Source organism: Dromaius novaehollandiae, chromosome 2 (genome assembly GCF_036370855.1).
Source record: "Dromaius novaehollandiae isolate bDroNov1 chromosome 2, bDroNov1.hap1, whole genome shotgun sequence".
Classification (NCBI taxonomy): domain Eukaryota; kingdom Metazoa; phylum Chordata; class Aves; order Casuariiformes; family Dromaiidae; genus Dromaius; species Dromaius novaehollandiae.
In genome coordinates, this window is record NC_088099.1 from 98,940,444 (window position 1) to 98,960,180 (window position 19,737).

General features: G+C 35.8%; 1 protein-coding gene across 2 annotated transcripts in view; it reads right to left on the bottom strand.

The window, feature by feature from the left end:
• The window catches only part of DTNBP1 (dystrobrevin binding protein 1), a 75,783-nt gene that overhangs the window by 52,334 nt on the left and 3,712 nt on the right, over positions 1–19,737 (bottom strand). The window contains exons 2-6 of one of the 2 annotated variants that reach the window (XM_026113045.2): positions 19,454–19,504; positions 15,891–15,941; positions 14,954–15,014; positions 11,479–11,611; positions 3,273–3,405 (exon numbers count right to left, since the gene is read on the bottom strand). In XM_026113045.2, coding sequence (XP_025968830.1) covers positions 3,273–3,405; positions 11,479–11,611; positions 14,954–15,014; positions 15,891–15,941; positions 19,454–19,504 — 429 coding nt within the window. The remainder of the gene's footprint in view (positions 1–3,272; positions 3,406–11,478; positions 11,612–14,953; positions 15,015–15,890; positions 15,942–19,453; positions 19,505–19,737) is intronic. The other variant, XM_064507001.1, reaches the window with a different exon arrangement.

A 19,737-nucleotide genomic window follows, 5' to 3' on the forward strand; every position in this document is an offset into this window, starting at 1 on the left:
AAGAACTGAAAAAAACATGGATTCTTAAACAAGGAATTCTAAACATTTAAAATTTAGACAATTACGTTTGAAATCAAATGACACACAGTAAAATCTATTCACTCAATTCCAGTAACAGACTCTTTTGCCATGTGGAATGTGTTCCTACTAAATGTTACTGTTTGTCAGCTCCTTTTAAATTGACAAAATAACCAGGAGTTGCTATTTTTCAAAAACCAGTGATCTTCCCAAACTGGATTCAAATGTTATTAAGAGCTTCAGAGCAAATACAGCTTCAGAACAGAATCATTTGTCTTATGCCATAAACCTGCAATTCATTGCACGTAACTACCACAGAAGTGAACTTCTGACAGTGCTTCCTAAATGACGCAGGGCACAGCCTTGGGAATGCAAGAGTGCCATAGAAGGCTGCAGTCATACAAAGAGGTTTGTGGAATCGGAAGCAGTGCAACCTCACTAGGAGGATTAATGGAAGGGAAGTAGGACTGTGCTTGCAAAAAGGACAAAAAACAAAACAGAATGGGTTAATGCTAACATACATGCAAACAATTGCATGGAGACTAACCAGAGAAAACAAAGGTGGAATCTAGACTTCACACAATAATATTGGTATCCCAAACAGTGAATTAAAAAAAAAAAAGAAAGAAAGAGAGAAAGAGAGACAGAGACAGAGAATATCAAAAATCCAGAGATACAAACACAGAAAAAACAACCCTCCAAACACCAGGCTTTAAACTATATTGTGGAAAACGTCTTGGGTTGATCAATACACTTTTAACCTAGTACTCAACACAACAACAAAAGGGGAAAAATTGATCTGCTTGAACTGAAATAAAGTTGCTCTATTTAATAAGGAGACCTATTTCTGAACGTCAGTTCCCATAGCTACCATAAGCTGCATTTCAAAGGTTTAATGGTGACCTAAAGCACTGTTTCTTCTGAATCTTTCATGTAGCAAGATTTTTGAAAAGACTTAAATACGTGAGCTTCTAGCCTAAGCATCTGTAGTAACTTTATCATAAAATTATTTTTTGTTACATCCTTACAGTAACCATAGTTCCTAGAGCTGTGTTCATCCTAGTTTTTATCCCTATATTGTTAATACAAAGGAAATACTTTTTAAACAAAACCACTCACTCTCTGAAAATAATTCTGTATTAAAGAATATGAGTTCCAAACATACATATAACACATCACACTCACATTAAGTTAACTGGCTGTTCATTCTTCAAGTATCCACATTGGCAAGTGTTCTTCTAGCTGTTAATTTCTTACCTAAATAAGTACTGTGGTAATGATCAACCAGAAATTACCTGCAATTTTCCTGTTTTGTCTAGATCTGACTGAACAGTAATCAGCTTACGATTATGTTAAGTAGTTCGCTTAGCATTCTATTTATAAAACTGATTAGACGATAAGTAGAGTAAGCAACAGTTTAACACTTTATTTTAACATTGAAAGCAGAAGTTGGGGGGTGAAAAGAGAGCAAGAGAAAGAGAGAAGAAACAAACTTCTAGGAAAACTTCAGAAAGATTACTATATTTTATTGGGTATAAATCTGGTCCTTTATACACATTTTAAATTTGGATGGAAAATTAATACTTATTTAAAATCTTGAAGATACTACTATTAAATATTCAATCATTTAAGTAAGTCAGAACAACTGAATACTCAGCCTGCCTTACTGACTACTATTGCTTCTTCTTGGGAGGGGGAAATGGTGTTGCGCTGGCTCGAGAAAGAAAAGTCCAGGTTGCAGGAGAACGATGAGGCCACCAATTAGGCCCAGGCCTGTGGTTAAGGTAACAGAACAGGGTGTGGAAAAATGACAGGATGTGACATGAGAAAGTGTTGGATTCTAGCATTTTAAGAAGCTGACAAAAGTTATAGATAGCACCATGAGAGAAGGCTAGATTTCACAGGTGTTTAAAGGGAAGTTGTATGAGAAACAGCCAAACTTCACAGACAATTGAAAAGAAATATTGAGGATTTTTTGAGGGGCAGAACTGGCAATGCCAGCAGCACCAAGATGGCCCTTTATGGTATTACAGATATGGTTAAGATTCCCTAGATGACGGTATCAAAAATACCAAATTTGAGTGCAGATATCACAAAACCAGGACTAATGAGGAAAAAGTAAATACGGGTAGATTGTTTATTTGGGAGGAGACTGGGATTAAATAAGAGAGGTAAAAGAGCTGTGAAAAGGATGGTCCAGGAACAGGAAAAAAGACAAGGTATTCAAATCATGACCAGTGCTGCCTGGGAGACCTGTGAGGCAGCCCTGTCCTTGGATCACCCATAGACTAAGCAGGACAATAAACGAAACCTGGTATTCTGACCATACCACATGAGTCAAACTTGCTTCCATGATCAGGAGAACTGTGAAGGGAGATAGGATGCTTTCCCTGGCTAACAGGAGAATACCTGAGAGACGGATGAAGAAACCTGATATGCCTATGTCAGTGCCTGTTCCAGACCGTTCCAGACTTGTCAATGCTGGCATCTATCCACTGCTTCCTAATACAGGTGTACTGGAGAATTCATCTTTATCAAATTGCTTCAGTTTAACTTGTTTTCTCATTTATACAATGGAAACAATACTGCTTTTTCCTATTTCCTTCATTAAAGTTTTTTTGGCACTGCCAGTAACAGAAATAAGAAAACCAACTTACATTTTACAGGTTCTTAACATTTCTCTCTTGCTACCTTATCTTCTATGTAAACGTAAAGAGTTGGGAGTTCTGTGATTGACTTTTCACACATATTGCTACACATATTGCTGATACTAAGTAGCAGGAATGTCCTGCCTGTGAGAGTAAAAGAACGACTGAAAAGCAGTAGCTATCATATGGAGTGAAAGACACTCATAGATATGATAGAACTGAAAAGATGATAAAGGAAAAATAGTCCCTAGCTTTACATGATAAATGTACAGAAAAAAAGGAAAATTAAATAAACAGGGCAAGGGATTAAAACAAGAACAATTTATGAGTGTTTATTAACAACAGCCCCTACTTCAACTGTTTGTAGAAGGTAATAAACATAACTTCATCTTAACAACAGTGTACTGATAATTTTCCAAATACATACTCTTTGTCCATCCCCAAAAGTTAGACCAGTACTCAGTAATGAACTTATAAATTTGCAATTTCCTGTCAAAGATTAGTTTCTTTAAAAGATTAAAACAAAAGCGATAGTATTGTATACTGAAAAATTCACAAAAAGCTTATATTTTATGCTAACTTATATTCATATGTTGTTTTATTTACCTTTTCATTTTCTTGTAGTTTTCCAGCTGTAATGTCTGCATACACTTGTATCTTTCCAACTCACACTGTTCACATAAGTCCTCAAGGCACAATAGATGGTTCTCCATTTCCTCAAAGTTCACCTCTAGCTGGGCTATAAGAAATACTTACATGAATATCAAATTGTATCAGCAGACGGACAACTTACCAGTTGGTTACCACCAGAAACAGGATTTCATAAAGGTAAATAACTAACATGGTAATAATTATACACATATAAATAGATCAGAAAGAAAAATAAAGCTCAGTCCATAACACATAGTGAAGGGTGATGGCAGAGCCACATAAGTAAGACGTAGCTGAGGTTCCCTTTGCAGTAAAATGCTGAACCACTACGTTTGCCCCTTGTGTCTCACAGGCTTGTGATCTATACTTGGGGAACAGAAGCATCCAGAATGCCTAATTTAACCTGGCTTCTCAGGCACACTGTCAGCTACCTCTTGCTGTCTGGTACCAATCTGAAGAAGTGTCACCCTGCTGACCAAGACCAGTACTAATATCTAATTTTTCAAATGGAGATCTAATAAGGTATTCTGGGAGAAGTTTAACCTACTTCACATCATGACAAAATAAAAGAAATAGACTTTGAAAAATTATTTTAGAGGCTGACCCTTTACCAACAGACAAACCTCTAATCTCTGGTTTCAGATATCTACACACACATACGTGCACAAAAAAACACGCAAAACCTCTTGACCCTGGTCTTTTCTTTAACCACAACTGTTCAAAGTCTCAGTTTAGAGTTCTCACCCATAAAAACCCCTGAATAACATGGTCTGATCTCATAGCTCACCCTCCGGAGGTCCCTTCAGATCTGAACTATCCTATGTGAATCTTGTATGAAAGGATCATCATCCCATCAGGTGATTAATGATCAACTCAATGTCCCTCTTCAGGATCCAAAAGTGGAAAAACTAATTTTCCAAAACTCTAATCGGCTTGTCACTCTAGGGTGGACCTGGGGGAATACAGGACGGTTATTCACCATTTGAACGTGTCAGGACTACTTCTCTCCCAAAGGGAAGGTAAATTGCAGGAGGAAGAACAAATGACGTGTTTACAATGGAAGTGCAAACCACAGAACAGAAGGGAGTTTGCAGTTCAGAGACAGATATACTAATTTGTCACAGTGTATAAACTGATTATTGACAGAAAAAACTACACAGAAGATAGAATGGGGTGGCAGAAAACCTAAAGCAACTCCAAGTTTTAGCAAATGTCTCACCTTGCCTGCAACAGAAAGAGAAGTAATCTTTACGAAGCCAGACAATAATTAGTAAGTTCAAGGTAGAAAAAGTGATTTAACGTCCACATTTTTCTTTTTTGGCTGCTCAGAAGAAGGAAAGAACAAGTATGTGAAGGCATGACTATCAAATCTCCAATTCTGGGGCCTATCATGGAGTATAGAAAATTTCAATTTTTTCAGCCATTACCAAATTAGAAATTGCTATTCTAATAATCCCTCTAGAACAGCAAAAGTTAAGACTCTGTAAACAAACTCCCTAGCATGCATATCACATATGTTCAGCTCCAACTACTTCATAAGGGGTTTTTTTTGCCCCTAACAAGACAGTAAAGTACTATATCCACAACAGTCAAAAACAGAAACAGAAGAGCCTCATAATTAGCAAAACTTTATGTAAATTATTTATCTGTATACACATCACATGAACATGATTTCATAATAAAGCTGTTACAACTAATGTGGAAAGAAATCTGAGGAAAAAATTGTTTTTAGGTCTACAGACTGTGATATGGAATACCTCATATCTACCAAATACTCAACTACCTCTCTCACAAAATCCAAATGCACACAAAGGGTAATACCGTGACTATAATTAGGGCTGGTGGTACCTTTTTGCTTAAGGAATGGACTTGTCTGAGTGCATTAGAATTCACATGTCTGTATTACGCTAACTTGCTTTTCAGAATGATTGCTCACTTACTAATTTGCAAAATTCACAGACACAGCAGAACTCAAGATAATTTAGTAAGGGACTTACTAACTACTGTTATGCCCACTTTAAAAAAAAAATTGCTGTAGTCACTACTGAAATTATATTAAAAAAACCAACAAAGAACAGGCAAACAAAAAAAGGAAGAGCAACTTCTCGAGTCCAAAAGAGTCCTAGTACTAGCATTTGAGCAGCCTCTAGTGGGAATTGCAGAAAATACTATCTATGCTTCTGAAGAAGGGGGATAAACACATACGATCTCTCCAGAAGAGAACAATCTTGCTTTGCTGCAGCACTGAAGATTTTAGAATTCGCTTCCTGAAACGAAACAAAACTTAATTGCTTTTCACAAAACGAAGTTGAAGATTATCTTACAGAACAGCAACAGCTGTGGTTGTGAATTAAAGCTTCTCTCCAACTGAAACAAGAATGTTTGCAGTGCATCAAAAAAAAATTTGAAACAAACCTACTTCTTCAATGAAGTTGAAACTTAAGCCATAATACTTTGATCAGCTCTTATGTATATCCACAGATACATAAGCTCATACTTTTAAAAATGTATTTACCAAAAATGTAAAATTTAGAAATCCTTCATAGCCAGTTTACAGTGGCACTTAGAATGAATCTGCCCCAGAAAACCAGGTAACATTCTAAAGGGTAGTTGCATGCCCCCCATCTTCTTTTTATATGGGGATGTAATTTAGACAGACACAAGAATAATAGGACTTCAGCTTATTTAGGAGCAGTACAGTTATGAAATGTTAGAAATCAAAATACTGTAGGTACTGAGGTCCTCTGTATGTAGCACATTTGCTCAAGGGATTCCATATCTGCCTTCCGACAGGCAGCTGTTACTTCAAGAAATCCCACAACCACATGCTTAGGGAACAACCACCACTGCACTCTGAAACATCATTGTTATAAAAAAGAAATATACTCTATTTTAAGTTTTAAAAGAGGTGGGAAAAATCCATTGTACCTGTAGATTAATTTTTTTCCTAAATAGTGAAATGCCACACTAGGTAGAAATAATATATTTAGCTGAAAAAGAGACCTGTACTTTCAATCACATTTTTCCAAAGATGCTAGTTTGGCTGGTAACCGGTATAGTTATTTCTTACACTGTCACAGCCTCAACAACACTATTACAAGTTTAACTTTTTATTTTCGCTTTTTTTAAATTATTTTCATGTTGACTGGATAACATTAGATTCAATTATCTTCCATAAGATACATAAAGTCTTCTCAGTTTACCAGCTATTCAGGTATTGAAGTATTTATCTAGAGCTCAAATATTACAAATAAAATCTTTATATCTTAAAATACTTTCTTTCCAGAGTTTAGCTAGTTTAAGTCTACCATGCATCATTTCTTTTTACTGAAACCTATGTTTTCTGTAGTTCTGCACTAGTACAAAAAATTGTCAGAAAACCCAAATCACATCTATACATCAGAAAATATTAGAATTTTCAAATTTTGCTACAATAATTTTAAAGGTAGCTTTCCTGCACTGTCCCAGCTTCTAGAAAACAGAAGCCACCAAGCACAATGGAAGGTGTTTTTACTAAGTTCATTCTTTTTCTGACTAATAGGCAAAAAGGCAGAAAACAGGATGAAAATAATTACATCAAAAAATTTCTACCTCTAGGTCAGACAGACGCAGATTACTAAGCTTAAAAAGCAGACATGAAAGACACATATGTACAAGAAGAGCTCCATTCAGCTACAACACTTACAATTCTTTACAGATTTATAGTTCTATTAGTGCTCCAGTTTAAGAAAATATCTTAAGCACAGATACTATCATATCACTTACATGAAGCTATAGTAGCTTCTTTGCTGAAACTACATGGCAACTGTCATACTAGGATTTTTTCCTTCTCCTATATTCCAGTCACAGTTCTTTTCAGTTTTTAAAAAATCAAAATGTATGGCATATATATACACACACAACCCTTATACAACAATGCTCTCTGCTGAAGCCTTCTGTCCTGGAGCCTAAGAAAAAAGCTTTCCTGTTGAACAGAGGTAGCATTACGCTGTATTATTTAAATTGCCTGCTTTTATTTACCTCCCCCATACTTTCCTTAATTTTTCTCAGTAAAAGACAAATGTTCTTTTATCTCAGGCAATGAAACTCAAGAAAGGAAGAAATGTATCAGCAGTTTTTAAACAAACAGCTAGAAAAACTATTTCAAATAATAAGCCAACATTATTTTCTTTAAACATTTTCCCAAATGCAAATAATTATTCATTTAGAATAAAAGTGTTTACAGCTCTCCTACCTTTAAGAATAATCTTCATATCAAAAAGAAACCACTAAACACTATTTCAAAATAAAGCTGATGCTTCAGTCTTCTAGGGAAACTACATTCTAGATTTCAGCACCACAAAACAGTCATTAAGCTCCTGTTAGAGAGCCATCAACTGCAAGTTCTAACAAAAAAGAAATTTTTATTTAAGTGACCAGATGCAAGTCAGAAGCCCAAGTTCAAATGCCAATTTTATGAGAAATCTTGATTATGGTATTTTTGTGGTCTTAAATCTAATCTTACTTGGCTGATACCTAGTAATATCTAAATCCTGACATAAGCAAAATCAACAAATAGAGATGACAGTAAAGTGATGACTTCTCTTCCTCAAACACACTTGTGTCTTCCCCAAAGACACAGTCCTTGGGCTGTCATTCACTACACCTGTCCCTCCTAAACGTATTGTTTTAGAAACCATGTACATGCCGATGCAAGGAACCAAAACCAAATTACAAAATTTCAGAATTCAAAATGTTGCTGGCAGTATTGCTGGAAGTATAAAGCATTATTCAAGCTGAAAAAATCACTGACTTTTTTTTTAATCAAGAAATTAAAAAATAATATTCCCTTACAACATATACTTTTAAAAATTCAAAACAAGAACCCCCAAATAAGGCATAAGAGAATAAGTTCTCAAAGTACTTCAGATGTAACCTAAACCAAGAGTTCAGATTTAATGAGAAACCAATCACCATTGTGACCTGGTAGTCCTCTAGTTTTACTACATTTTACATTTTACTACATTTACTACTTCAATACTACATTGAAGACAAGAGCCTTCAATCCCAATTCTGAAATAAAGGTATTATGGCTTTCTCTATTCTTTTAATGTAGAATTCTTGTGCTTTTCTGAATAAATTTGATTTAATTTTTCAAAGCTACGAAATGGCTGCTTTCTTAGTTGACAAGCAACTTGAAAATAAAGCAAGGCCTTCTGCTGAAGATATGAACAAAGATCCCTCCCTAAGTAGTGCTAAAAGTTTCTGCTTTCCTAACCAATTCACACATCCCACTAACCCATACTTCTGAAAGAATTATTTGTTAAAGATTAAGAAGCCACCGCTTAACCTCTGTGTTTATACCTAGGCTTATATTCTTCCCATTCTCACCAGTCCAGATATTTTCACCCTACATTGGGTCTGTCACCTACATTCATGACCAGCCTTTCTGAATGCAGTATCAAATTAATGTTTAGCATTAAATATTTGTTAAAAAATGTTAAAGTTGCATTTAGATCAAGGTTTTTTCTGTCAATTTGCTGAAATCAAAATAAATATTTAAGCAAAATGCTCCAGGCTCAGAGAGGGAGTCATATTTTATCTTATGATGTGTATGTCAGACATTGGCAAGAAGATATCCTCTACATCTCTAATAAAAACGGTCTTAAATGATCATTCAAATGCTGAACTCTGAAAGGCATTAACCACCCTTTTCATTGATGCTAGTGTAATTTTTTTTCTTCAAGGCTTTTTACGACATCTTCAAGATGTTGAATAATATAATAAATTTATGAGAAGAATATAGACTTTTTACTTGGAAGTGAGGGATGTCTGGTATGTGATTAAGTTATAGGATTTTGTTTAGTGTGAGAGAAAATTCTTCCTGTTATACAGAGTAAAAGCTAAAGAATCTGTAGATGACTCATGTCAGTTTTAGTAGGCCACTAAAACGGCTTATTTTCGTATTCCGAAATTTCTTTTACCAAAAGCAGCTAGAGTTCTGTATCTACTTTTAAAATGAAAGCATTAATGTATCTCATGTCACAACACAGAACTATTACCTTTCTAAAACAAAGAAGATGAGCGAAATTACACCTTGCATGCACAACCGAGGACATAACAGTTCAATTCTATATACACATTCTTTTACAGAATGTTTCACTTATTGTATTCAAAATTTACACTTACAGTATTTATTCACTTTTCCAAAAGACAATTAAGTTTACATTTAGAAAAAGCAGACAGTTCAGAATAATAAAAACTAAAAACAGTGAGTAGAATATCACACAACTAACTTCCAGTAAATCACTTCCAGAACTGCAGAGGTTTAAAAGTATACTTCATATCAAATTAAAGTATATTCTCTTCAAATAAGCACACTTTAAATCCCTCTCTATAAAATTTATCAGAAAAAACAATTCCCAAAAATTTATCAGAAAAAACAATTCCCAAAACCCATAGTAGCTAGGAGGAACAACTAAAACCTCTAGGTGAATTATCTGAAATCTGACACAGGAGGTGAGGCTAGGAGATTTAGTTCAAATCTCACAACTTCAGTGATAGACTTAAAAACTCATTAGCTTCCTGCAGTAGACTGTTTAATGCTCCCTTAAATCCTGGTCATGCAAAATCAAAAACAGTCAAAGGACACTGAGGCTCCTTAAACTAACTGGAAAGTCAGGATAAGATTAATTCTGGTTCATAAAACTGTAATATTACAAATGGCAGGGTAACCCCAATTTATCAGGATTTATAACATTTGCTGTTGGGAACTATAAAAACAATTCCATTAGGTTTTATTGTATTTTTTTATCTTTGGTCCACCTGTGGACTGCATCACTTTCAGCATGCTGATATTCAAATCACTATTTAAATATATCATTATTTGAATTGATATTTCCTTAGAAAATAAGAGTTTTTCAAAAACTGAACATTAAATAGTTACCACACATAATAAAACCTTACCAAATTATGTGGTATAAGATAATTATAATAAAGAATGAAATATTTTCCTTGCTTCAGAAATAAATAGCAAAACTATTGCTAGCCTACCTAGAAACAAAAACTGATCTGTGCATATCCACTGGCTACAGAGGAATGAGATATTAGCCTTTGAGCAAACAAAAAACTTTCCTTTTCTTCAGATCAGCACACAAATCTGCCCCTGCCCCTCCCCCTCCCAAAAAAGTTGCAATTACATGAAAAAATTCTGCTTACTTCCCACCTAGTGCAACACCAGTGCAGGCAGAGTCTCTGGGAAAGTTAGCTGCTAAAATCCAAGCACAGACAGCAATTTTTCAAAATCTTGATTTGATGCAACTTGAGCAGATTTTCATGGAGACAGCAAGACGCCTACTGTTGACAGAAAGGCTTGCTAGTTTGTCAAATGCTGAGTCCCTCTTTCAAGGCACAGTAACACTAGAGCTTTTCAGAGACTAACAAGAGGCCAGAACATTTTTTCCTAATTTCATTTTCAGCAGTAGCTTAACTGTTTTGTACGGGAGTTCTCCAGAAGTAGCCCACTTAAGTATTCCCCTTATGAAGTTTCAAACTAACAGGTTAACATTTGGTAAAGTTATAAAAGTTAGAACCTCTGTCTAACAGACATGAGGTATTTGATAACCTTAATGTGTAGTCTTGCTACTCTTACCTATGAAAAAGCTGGGTATCACTTAAGAATAGTTTAACCGTGCATGCTGAGTTAAACTATGGAAGCTAGTTTTGCAACCAACAATTATTCTCTGCAAAAAGTTGCTGCCTTGGAAGTGTTCCAAGCCAGATAAACTTCTCACCCCACCCCTACCCCCCAAATCAAATTATGATTGAAAACAAATTATTTTATAAAATGACATAGACTAAATCAAATAGGGGGAAATATGTACGTGAGTGTTCAGACTACTTGCAAATCTGTAGGAATTTAAAAAGGAAAGACTTCAACAACAATGATTTTCAACTTTACAAACCAGGACATGCAGTTGCTACAAAATTTTTTTTCCCAAATAGTAGCCCATATAATATTTTAACTGCAGGGAGAGCAGCCACTATGAATTTTGCTCTGTTATGAAGCCAGTTTCTCTAAGAACTACTGTTTTATAAGACAAAGGATGTATTCGGGGAGAGCCAAACTTTGGCCAAAGCCTCTGTACTGACTCAAATGCTTGTTACAGCTGGAAAACCTTACCTAGGCTTGCTGTGAGGCATTCCAGATCTGCTAAAAACCCAGGTATTTGTTGGAGCTGATCCTGTAGTTCCACCAGACTATTCCTTTTCTTCTCCCAGTGTGCAGAAAGCATCACAACTTCACTATCCACCAGCTGAAACAAACAGGCTCTTTAATTTACTTGCAAATTTACACACCTGTGTATGACTATCTTGATGCATTATTAAATTCATGTGTCTGCTATCTTACTGCACTGAGATTTTTATAGTTCTCTGAAGTAAATATACAGTACAATAAAGAAGGAAGCTAAGAAGTTATTCCTCAAAATATCAATAAACATGGGAAATATTCTATAAGTATCATTAACTGTAAATAAGAATATCATATTTGGAACTTAGACAGCAGTGTTGAGCTGGTACGCAATAAAAACAGAGCAGTGCTGCTCTGAAAGGTGTGAAACTTGCTAATTTAATGTTGCAAATCATGCCAATTTAATCAATAAAACTAAATGAAATTGACAATAATCAATAAAACTAGGTTAACTTAGTCCACTTGGCACCCCTTTCACTACTTTTCCACTCCAGAAAACAGAACACGTTTGATATAGAAGAAATAGTTCTAGGATTCATTATCAGAAATTACAAGTCTGTGTCATGCTTTATTTATCTCTGCAACCTCGAAATCAAAATAAGAATATTAATACAACAGTCCAGCTTAACAGGAAAACTGAAAAATCTGCTCATTCAAAATACTCTATAAAAATGAAATAAAAGGAATAAGACATTTCCAAAAAGAAAAGTTTCCTTTACCTCAACCCTGCTCTTTTGATATACTTTTAATAAATGCAGTAGTTGTAAATTTTTATGAATACATTTCTACATTGGTTCAATTTCTGTTTCATCAAGATTCTTCCTAACTCTTATTATACCATAGTATAATGAGGATACACTACATAAAAGCTTTATTTTATTTAGCTCAGATTTTAAGAGAAACAGGAGAATCAATCAATGTTAGGTGAATACAAATGTTTCCCTTACACACAATATTTAAGATGATTCAATAATAGTTTCCCTGCTCTCAATTCCATGACCTAGTTTTATCCATCACAGAACTGCATTCTGTATTTCTGTTTTCATAGCATTTAGGTGCAGAGCCCAAGCAAGTCTGAGCAGTGGGAAAAGGAAGTTCTCAAAGACTTATAATTCGACCAACTTCAGGCAGATTCTTTCAGAAGAATGACAATTTCTCCCACTTCCCAAATCCCTCTAACCGATCCTTGCCAAAAAGCCAATCAATTTTACCTGTCAAGTTTTGAAACCTTATTCCAAAGCACAGTGAGCAATAAAATATTTCAGAAGGCCATCCCAATTATTTAAATAGTACCAAATATATTCTTGAGAATGAGATAAAGAATTCATATTAGTTAAACATTAAAACAAACAAAAAATACACAATAAGATGGGGGCAAATGTCAGGAAGAAACATTTCAGCCAAGATCACTAAAACGTACTACAATCACAAGCATCTAAAGGCAATATTTATAAGACAATTCTATAGATGGGACTGGTAGTTCACATCTATAATTTAACACAGTAAGACTGCAGACAGCAATTAAAGCTTGAAATTTACATGCTCCTTTCTCAACCAGACTCAAGTTTTATAACCTGCTCAAGCTGTCTTATTTATCTGCTACTGACCACTAGCAGAAGTAGGATACTAGGCAAGATGGACCTTTTAAGTGCGATCAATCAGTCAATCTTGGGTTTTTTCATAGCTGTTATTTTATTGAAGCCTATATTTTCTACTTTAAAAAATTCTAATTTTCCCAAGCAGCTATAACATGTGAGATTAAGATCAAATTGGTTTTATATATGAAACTTGTCACTTGTTTTCAGAATTACCATTTTTTAAAGCAGGCTATTGCAAATATTGCAAAATTGCAAGCAACTCATTTAAGTGGTCTTGCAAGAAAAATCATCATGAGTGTTAAAACACACAAAGCTGCCAGCACTTCATCTCTCAAAACTGAAGATTTTCACTAGAGTTGGTGGAAAAGGTGGGTACTGTATTAGACAATAAAAAGAACATAAGATGGTATTTTATCTTTCTTACCCTGTGTGTACTGTCTCAAAATATATTAAGCAGTCATTTTTTTATCTGGTCAAAAAAGGCCTAGAGAAAACTGCTAAGGATACTAGAAGAGTCAGGGATGATGCAGCAAAGGCAAAGCGATGATACATTCAAGAAAGTTTTGGCCAGGACAGAGCACTCCACACCTCAGTCCCACTCTGCACCCTGGCCACTCAGCTTATGCTGTCTGCCCCTTAAACAGTGCTTGAAATTGAAAGTCGGGAGGGCACCACCAGAAGAGCAGAGCAATGCAGCAGCAGCATTTACTGTAGTTTTCTTTCCCTTCATACCAGAAATAAGTAAACTACACAAGTTGTCAATTTACTCCCAGGAGGGGGAAAGTGAAAGAATCAGGAGCAAGCACAGACACTTCCTGACACTTTCTAGCCAGACCAGTCGAATCTTGTGATTTCTGGCCCACTGCAAAGGGGTGGGGGAGCACACATCGAACAGCATCAGTGTGACAACCCTCCCCTTATACCACACCAGCAACATGCCTCAAACCCACCCCTCCAACAAGCTCTGCCCCCCCAGTACAGCTACAGTGGTAACACGCAACATCATTTGTGCAATCTGCCCTATAAGATGTATGTTTACTTTACATTCTTATTGTTGTAGATGTCTCAAGCAATCTCAAAATAACATTCTCTGCTAACTTAAAACCTTTCAATTAACCCCAAGAAAGTGGAAAAACGGACCAGCTGAAGCTCTGGATAAGTCTTGTTTTTACCATCACCTGATCACACTTGACAAAGTAGTACTTTTCAATATCCTTCTCTAATCTAACATCCCACAGAAACACTGTAAGCTGATATAATTAAGATTTTTTGCTTAAACACAAACAGTAACTGCAGTTATGTAAACACATGACAGAAGGCAAAAGAAATTCTGGATAACAATGTATCAGTTGGCAAGTACTTTAAAAGCACTAGGAAATTATCATGCTCAATGCTTGTTATAGCAATTGAAATACCAGAAAGTAAACATGAGTGAGAACTTCAGATAATTCTGGTTAAGTGATATTTTGTGAGAAATACAATCTCAGAGAATTTCTATTATTACTATATATATATATATAAATATATATATATATATAGTATAATATTTTAGAAACATTAATTGTAGGCTGAGCAGCAATAAATTTGGAAGAGCTATGTGAATCAAAAAATTGGACATTCTGATCCATTCTATCAGCCACCTGTCAAACATCATCTAAAAACCATAGTAGGAAACAATGCAAGCTCTCATTTTTCCAAGCCGCAATATAAAATATTAATTTTTTATAATACTAGTATTAAGAATCTTAGTATAAAAATTTCTGTACATTTTAAAATATTTTAAAAGTAATAGTCATATTTTTTATTACCTCTCCAGCTTTTGCACAATCTTTAGCTCCTCTGTGAAGGGCAGCCCAAGCATCTTCATATCTGAAGAGAAGAAAGATCAATGGCATTTTTATTTTGCTCCCCTCATAAATGACGAGGATTTCATGGATGCCAATGTGTTTATCTGTACATTGACTACTAGAAATAATAGTGTAAAAATCTGTCTGATTGTCTTGTTAGAATGGGAAATATCAGAAAGAAATATACAGTAAAAAAGAATTTATTTCTTTCAAACAAAAAGTGATTCATGGTTTTTTAAACCGCGAGCTTACATTAAGAACTAAATGCGCAAGTAATAGTTTTAAGACTGCATGTAAAAGGCTTAAGTACTACTTAGAACTCAATTCCACTAAGAAAAAAAATTAACAAGATTGTATTCATTTTTATCACCAAAAAAGGAGAGAATAGATTGTTTTTGAAGATACAAATACAAACAAAATTTATAATGCAAGCAGCTACAGAAGCTTCTATTGCTCAGAAAAAATGTGATCAGATACATATGGAAGACACTTCCTTTTCATGACAATGAAAGGCACACTGCCTATATTCCAGTTATAACAGAATTAAATCATATGAAATATGTAAAAGTTATAAAATGTTGAACTAAAACTCAAGACTAGGCCTCAGTGCTGCTCTCTTTCACCACTGTGTATTAGACCCTGAGCTAAAGTTACCTTTTATTGTTACTTTCCTACAGAACTTCTGCTTCATCAACATAAGACAGACAGCCCTTAAGGACTGGGCAAGCTTTAAACATACTTAGCACTTAGTAACCACCCCACTCTACTCACTGCACAACATCCAAAAAACTATTAGTCAATCAAACACCTTTATTTTCTTCTGATTTTCTTATCCTTCCTAATACGTTGTTTCTGAAAACATAGAAAACAGACACCCACAAAGAAATGGAAAGTATACCTGCTCAGTAATTCTAGTCCAGCAGAAAACTCTGGCAAGTACTGAACAGGCCTATAAACAAAATGTAAAGACACAGATATTGTTAATGAAAGCCATTAGACACTATGTGTATACACACGTACACATACATTTGACAGATATGCCGAGCACAGGTATATTACCTACTCATCGTTTTCACAAACATTTTGTCAGTTCTAGTTTAAAATGCATTGCACAGTATACCTTACAAGAATGTTCCAAAACTAGGATTTTTTTCTCGTTATTTTATACTACCCCGTTCTTACCTCTTTTTGACTGAGATCCATTAGAAACAACATTTATAATTTCTTAGCATAGTTAACAAACATGCAGGGTGAACACTGCTTTCCTTAACTTAAAATAAGGAACATTCTAAAAATAGCGCTACTACACAAATTCTTTACATCACTCCATAAGACTCCGCATTTAATGCATTCTACTTTAAAAATAAAAATACTAAACTAAAGAATCTTTGTCAGTCTAACACTCTAGCGATTTCCTATTTCACACACACATTTTCATTAATAATAGCCTGAAATGTGAAGATAAGTTACCATAACTTATAGAAAACTAACAATGCAGAACTTTTAAGAATGTATTTATTACATGATGATCTTGATGACACCCTGTATAAGTCTCTCAGAAGATTATCAAAACAGATTGTTTTACAGTGTCATCCAAACAATCTGAATGGAAAACATAAACACCATAAACAAAACTTTTGCTTTCTTAGGCAAAGGGAAAATTTTACGATAACTCCTAGTGGTAGGAACTTCATCGGGTCTCTAGTCCAACCTCCCACTCAAAGCAGGGACAGCTATGGGATCAGGCCAGACTGCTCTACGCTTTATCCAGCTGGGTCTTGAAAACCTCCAAGAATGGAGACTGCATAGCCTCTGTGAGCAACCTCTTCCCCTGCTTGTCTGTCCTCATGAGGAAAAGGCCTTTCCTCAGAGCCAGTCTGAAAACATTTCTTGCTTCAGCTTACGCTTCTTGTCTTCCCACCATGCACCACTACGAAGAGCCTGGTCCTGTTGTCCTTTTGATAACCTCCACATAAGCACTGACCCACTGCTGTTGGGTCGCCCTGAAGCAAGCCCAACTTCCTCAGCCTCTCCTCACAGGGCAAGTGCTCCAGTATCCAACCATCCTGATTGCCCTCTGGTGACCTCACCCCAAGTTATTGATGTCTTTCTTATATTAGGGGCCCAAAATTGGACACTGCAATCTAGATGTGGTCTAAGAAGTGCTGAGTAGGGAAGAATAATCACTTCCGCTCAATCTACTGGCTGTGGTCCTGTTCATACAGCCCAGGAAGCTGCTGGCCTTTCTTTCTGCCAGAGCACTGTGCTGGTTCACGGTCAGCTGGCTGTCTGCCAAGATCCCTAGAGTCTTTTCAGTAAAGCTGCTCCCCAGCAGTATTGTTGCAGGGGGTTCTTCCTTCCCAGGGGAAGGACTTTAGATTTGTACCTTTTGAATTTCATGAGGTTCCTGTTGGCTGCATTGATTGGTATGGGCCAAGTTCCCTGACTCAACCCTCATCCACTACCAGTTAGTCTCCTCCTTGAACCCCTTCACTAAGCACAGAGCCCTCAGAGCCCTTCATTGTGAGGACTGAAGCAAAGAAAGTACCTCAGCTTTCTCTGCATTTGCTGTTACTAATTCACCCTCCCCATTCAACAGCGATCCCACATTTTCTTTGTTCAGCCTTTTATTACTAATGTGGGGGTAGAAGCTCTTCATGTTGCCCTTGATATCCCTTGTGAATCAATTCCAGGTCAGCTCTGGCTTTCCTGACACTTCCCTGCATGCCCAGGCAATATTTCTGAATTCCCCCTTTGTAGCCTGTCCCTGCTTCCACCACCTGTAGGCTGCTTTTTCACAATGAAGCTCTATCATGAGTTCCATGCTTAGCGAAGCCCATCTCATCATACATTTACTGCCTTCCTGAGTATTGGGATGGATCATTCTTGTGCTTGGAGAATGCTGTCTTTGAAGACCTGCTAGCTTCTCCAAGATCCTTGGCTCCTCAGAGCTGCTTCCCAGGGGATCCCACTTATCAGTTCCCAGAATAAGCTGGAGTCCGCTCACCTGAAGTCCAGGATATATATTTTGCTACTCTCCTTCCTCACAGCCCTCAGGATCTTGAACTCCACTATTTCAAAATCACTACTGACCAAGCTACCATTGCTTACCACATCACCAACCAGTTCTTCCTTGTCAGTGACTACCAGATCCAGCTGTATGCCACCCCTGGTTGGCCCATCCAGTACCAGTATCAAGAAGTTATCCCTGCCATCCTCCAAAAATCTTGGCTGCTTGCATCCTGCTGTGTTGTTCTTTCAGCAGATGTAAAGGAAGTTAAAGCTCTCCATAACAATGAGGGTTTATGATACAGAGACTTCTCTGAGTTGTTTAAGAACTTCATCTACTTCCTTACCCTAATCAGGGAGTCAGAAGCAAACCCCCCCACCACAGTGTCCCCCTTCCTGGCCTCTCCTGTTACCAGGATCGGAGCTCTCTCAGACTCACAAGATCTCAATTATTCTTATAATCAAGCTAAGCTCTACTTCTCCGAGGGCTCTATCAGCACACCAGAAGCAGAGTCATCCTGGAGTTTACCTATTTGTGATGATCCAACTGGTTCACCCAGTGCATTTTTGAAAAACTGTTTGATATTCACAGCACACCAGATGAACCAAATGGACTGGAAACATGCAGAGAAGGTTGCCTGAAACAGTTTTATTCAAACCTTCACACATTTTTAGTTTAGCTTTAGTGTGTTTACTATACATCCAATTTTCATTTATAAAAACCTTTATATTCTCCAAAATATCAGCCTTTGAGAACTTAGTACGGTTTATTTCAGATGTTTTTTGTTTAGGGTTTCTTTGAAAATTAGTTTGTCTTCACACCACGTCTTAAGAAGAACACACTTTACACTAAAGCACATCTGAGGTTATTTGAAAAAACATATACAGACACCATTTATAGACATAAGTAGCCTTTTCCTACAGTTTACACAGGTTGAAAAATAAACAATATATTAGAATAGAGAGGATAAGAAAAACTCAAAAAATCTTAAATGTTCTTACAATAGAGATGAAAACAGATTATCCTTCATATACCATTAAACATATATTTTCCACAATAAAAAGGCTCTTGTTTCTGTTCTCGTACTAGAAAGAATTGAATTACAAATAATTTTAGATACTTGAGATTCACAAAGATTTTTAAAAATTCCATTTCAGCATACGTCAAATTGAATCTTGTACAGTGTACTACAATAAAGTTGAATATTCATGTGATTTAAATACAGTAATTTATAAACTGATTGATGACCATCAAAAAATGACTTCAGTATATCAAAGTTCTAGTAAGCCAAATATTTCATCAGTGTTAGGGCTAGGCTTTCCCGTTATCAAAAGAGCATTCTGTAAAATTCTATGCAAATGTTTTTGTAACTAGAGTTTATGAGCCAGTTTTAAATTTTTCTTTAAACAAGATCATAGATCAACATTATATGTTAAGATGTACAGAAATACCTCTGTCTGCTTTTTTTTGCTTCTCTTGATTTGTCACCCAAAGTCTTCAACCTACAGATCAAAACACAAAACAATCAGGCATTTCCAACACCAAAACCAGAGAACAGCTTGTTCAAATGCATATTAGCTATGATGTTTTAATTCTGGTCTATTATAATTAATTTTATTTCGGTTCATTTCAGGAATGAATCAAATTTCACTTAATTTTGTGAAGACTGTCATATAAAATTATTTTCACATACACTGCTTCTAAAGTATGAGATTTTTACAATTGTAAAATTGTA